Source organism: Lepeophtheirus salmonis, chromosome 1 (genome assembly GCF_016086655.4).
Source record: "Lepeophtheirus salmonis chromosome 1, UVic_Lsal_1.4, whole genome shotgun sequence".
NCBI lineage: Eukaryota > Metazoa > Arthropoda > Copepoda > Siphonostomatoida > Caligidae > Lepeophtheirus > Lepeophtheirus salmonis.
This window is the reverse complement of record NC_052131.2, coordinates 1,402,791-1,407,047: the sequence shown is the minus strand read 5'-3', so window position 1 is coordinate 1,407,047 and position 4,257 is coordinate 1,402,791. Positions and strand designations below refer to the sequence as shown.

Genomic DNA, 4,257 nt, shown 5'->3' with positions numbered 1-4,257 from the left:
TGAAGAAGTGTGGAGCATGACAACCCCGCATTGAAGATGACACCAAGGATCACGGTTACGGCTGGCTTCTTTCTCTTCATGATGGAGTGGACCTCAGAAGGGTCTGAACAGATCCATTTGTTGCTCCTGCGGTTGGTTTATCGGTCAACTTTGAAAATTTTCTCATCTAAAAAAATCTCAAGAATCTTCCAGTTGACGTAATCGAGTTGATGATTTTGTTGCATTTGATCACTAAGCTACCTTGCTGTCATCACTGAGGAGATTTTTGATCAAGAAATATATCCCAGTTTAACACTGATGGCTCTCTTGATGGGCGTATTGCTCATGTTGCTGTTCATTGCGAACTTGGAAATGGGGGTGTTTTAGACTTGCATCGATGGGCTGTTTTGAACCCGCTATGAATATGAGGGAACGTTTCTTGTCATCTCTCACCTTGTGAAGTTTCCTGTGGGTCTTCCCCTTGACTGCAAATTTATCACAAATGTAGTAAACTGTAATTTTTGAGTACTTGAGACGGTGGATAATCTCATACAGAGTGAATACCAGGCTATACAATTCGCAAATAACGGTTCTTCAGGTCTACTCCATTTCTAACTGTCGAACAATATTTTTTTTACTAACAACACAAGTTCCCAACTAAATGAATATTTACTACAAAACCTATAGAACCCGAGATATAAGTGATTGAAATTGTTCCCAATTTATTTCGACAACCTTGTAGTACTGGTACACAGAACAACACTACTCCCAACTCGACTTGCACTTGATAGTCGTTTCAATTTTTTCACTGGATATACCCAAGCACTCTTTAACAGATGGTTGTTTGAACATTTATTTATTTCAAAATACATTTAACCATTGAACAACCATCAAATAATGTTTTTGTTCAAAAATACAGTAAACAATTTATAAAACATTTTGTCAATAATTTCATTACATTAAAAATGTATACATGAGACAAAAATATAAAAATGCGATTAGTTAAGAATGATTTTTAGAATTAGGATTTTACATTCCAAGTATTGTGTAAATTTCAATTCCTGAATCCACTTGGTTCTTCCAGTTTAAGAACTTGGCGGTTGATTCTTTGCTGCTTTTTCATTAAATAACCATATACATATATTAGTTAAAATGTTTGCTGCCAAAGTTTAAACCCATTGTCCCTTTAAAACTTTCTTTACGACCACTCCAGTACTATTGTTCTATTTGTCGTGAGGAGAACTTGTTTCCCGCTTTAAGAAGGAAAATATTCTCGACCAGTTTTTTAGTTTACTCGCCCATGGCAGTGAATGTGTAAACTTGACCTTATATTTTGATATGTTTACATTTGTCGTAATGGTCTTCTTTATTAATTTTAATGATATGAGAATCCGAACTGATTTGTAAAACGTAACCTTAAATTTCTGTAATTTCAACAGTGTTCGAGTGATATGTTAAGAAGCTAATTCTTTTGGTCCTTGACTTCCAGGAATATTTTCTGAGTCTATTAGATTTATTAGATTTAATACAAAGAAGTGTTTTGAAGCTTTTCCTTGATTTTCGATTTCCTTCGCCAATATGAACCATTTCAAGAATGGTTTCTTCTTCTTCTTGGTTTTCTTCACTTTTAGGATTACTCAATCTTGTTTCGCCACATCGGTTCGTATCTATACTTTCAAAGGGGTCATGAGATGAATTTTTATTGCAAAGCTTAGAAAGGAAATTAATCAGAGTATCTAGACGAATAGCCTTTCGAAATCGTGTTCCAAATGCGCAATATACAAGAAAGTTGACTGATGAACTGACAATAAGCATGAAATGACTTATAGCTGTTATAGCATAGAGCCATTCAGGTTGTTTTGCATTCAATCCTTGTTGCACTAAGCAAGTAATGGTTCTTTCAGTGACAGAAACGCGATAGAATGCAAGGAAGAAGCGAAATGCGTGGCATGAAATAAATACGAGTACAATACCGATTAGAACCATGGAGAGTGCAAACTCTTGTTTTAATCTGCTGTTGGAGGAAGAAGAACAGTTTTGCATGCTTCTACTTCTGCGAATGGTCAATACAATGCTTCCATTACAGAAAAGCAGCACAATCAAAGGAATTATTGTGGTTAGGATAAGATCTGACCAAACCTTATAGTAGTGAGTATATGCAATGTTCCTTGATAACCAAGTGTTCTTTAAAAAAATAAATAGATTAAAAGAATATAATGAAAATATAAATGAAATTAATTACTTGTGAGCCTCCAATCGTGGTTTCAAAAATCTTGGGTAGGTTGAAGCCAATCGAAAGAAGAAGAACCGGAAATAAATATTTGATTAATTTTCGCTTTGGCTCAGTCCTTGAGCGTAGTGGCGAAGTAATTCCACGATACCTCTCAAAGGAAATAGCCAGCGTCGTATAAATGGATCCATAGAGTGATATATTCCCAGAAGGGTAAAATATGATGAATAAGTAATGAACAACATCCGAATTGATGAGATACAATCGATGTGCTCGAAAGGCATAGATAAACAATGCACAAACTAAATTTGTTGAAGAATAATTTAAATACAGGCATATAAAAGGCATTGCTGAAAATTAATTATAATCCTTACTTAGAAATAAAGAATCAAAGGCGCAGAGACAAATTAGGAGCTTATGAAAAGTTTCCTTAAATTCATCCTTTTTTAGTATGAAAATCGCAATAATGTTTCCCAAGAGTCCAAAAACCCCAACTACGACAGACAAAATCCCTTCAAGAACCTCAGACCAAGCGTGAGAAGGAGCTTTTGAAAAATGAGTGCAGATGATCTGGTCATCCTCCTTGGTTTGATTAGAAATCCAATTTTCAATAGAGAAATCACTAAAATTAGAGGCATAGGACTCATTGAAATTGTAGACAAAATCCGTTGCTGTTTCTTCATTTAGTGAACGATTTAATGAAATAACTTTTTGTATCAGGCTTCCGGAAGTCATTTTGGCGTTACTAAAATAGTTAAGGGAGTATTTAGGGGTTAATAGTGTACTAAATATGGAAAAAAGTTTCAAGTACTTTTATATTACTAACAATCAAATCATTTAAATTTTATAAGGAAACACTTTTAAGTAGTTTTCAGTTATGGAGTTAACATGGTATTCAAATTATAAGAAAAACAAAAAAACTTTGGTTACGATATATGAAAAAAAGAAACTTGATAAGGTACAATTGTTTATGAAATCTTCTCAAATATAAAATTGAACATGACAAAAAAAAAAAAAAAAAACACGCACACAAAAACAGCCCACTCAAGATCATATTTAAATGATGTGCGAAAGTAAATATTTACCTTTTCCTTCCGTTGAATATTTATCAAAATATTATAGATTTATGTGCTAATAAAATACTTAATTTTTCAACACTCAAATTGATTATTTGAATGGCAATTTGAAGGGTCTCACATTTATGAGATACTGAACCCTAATAGTTTTTTTTCATCAAATACATAGAGAGTTCATTCAAAGTCGTCTTCTTCTCTTTCTCTCCATCTTTTAATGGTTGCCGCTGTTTACTTTCAAGCAATTTACGTAGGGAAAAAATTATTCATCATTTCATGTATATGTATACAAATATATAATAAATACGGGGGAGGGGGGTATCCGTATTCAAAGACACAGATGGGTCTAAGAGTCCTTTCTTTCTGTTTCCTTAATTAACTTTGTTTTGTAGTGCTTACGGGACACTGGAACTTTGATGGGACAGAAAAAAAATAAAAAATAGGAGGGCAACACCTAAACACATTTTTTTGGTTATTTTTATGTCATATCTTTATTACATCTATATCAAATATATGATTATAGTTTGTTTCATCAAATAAATATTCACCTTTCCAAGGTTACACAAGCAACAAACAATATTAATGCCATATTTTTTGCCAGTTACCGGCTTTACATGTAAATACTATCGATAAAAATAATCTTCTACAAATTAGTATAGAATGTTAAAAAAAAGGGGAAATATCAACAATGATTCTCAATAATAATATAAAATCCAAACACCAACGACAGGGATGGCGCATTATCAGTGATAATTATTTAATTAATAGGTTTTATACGAATTTTTCTTCTTCAAAAAAACTAGGTCATGGTATAGGAAGATCATTTCATCGTATATTTGTCTGCATCAAGTGGAAATCGAATCAGCAGAGGATTCCTCCTCATCACCGTAACAAATCCTTTATCGCAGACACTATAATCATATGGAAGTTAGCAATGCATTTATTGGTTAATGTACATCTTCTATTTTTTACTTC

General features: G+C 33.0%; 1 protein-coding gene across 1 annotated transcript; it reads right to left on the bottom strand.

Moving 5' to 3' along the window:
* Positions 1-819: 819 nt before the first annotated feature.
* LOC121113667 (FMRFamide receptor-like) lies at positions 820-3,430 on the bottom strand. The gene is made up of 4 exons (XM_040707511.2): positions 3,295-3,430; positions 2,584-2,954; positions 2,222-2,511; positions 820-2,163 (listed from the first exon to the last, which is right to left on the bottom strand). Exons 2-4 carry the CDS (start codon positions 2,942-2,944, stop codon positions 1,396-1,398), a joined length of 1,419 nt encoding a protein of 472 aa, XP_040563445.1. The 5' UTR covers positions 2,945-2,954; positions 3,295-3,430; the 3' UTR covers positions 820-1,395.
* Between the last annotated feature and the right edge of the window lie 827 nt (positions 3,431-4,257).

Coding starts and splice junctions, on each gene's coding strand:
- LOC121113667 (XM_040707511.2), bottom strand. CDS start 2,944: ATGACTTCCGGAAGCCTGATACAAAAAGTTATTTCATTAAATCGTTCA. Junction 2,512..2,583: donor CTTTGATTCTTTATTTCTAA/GTAAGGATTATA, acceptor CAACAAATTTAG/TTTGTGCATTGTTTATCTAT. Junction 2,164..2,221: donor CCACGATTGGAGGCTCACAA/GTAATTAATTTC, acceptor ATTTTTTTAAAG/AACACTTGGTTATCAAGGAA.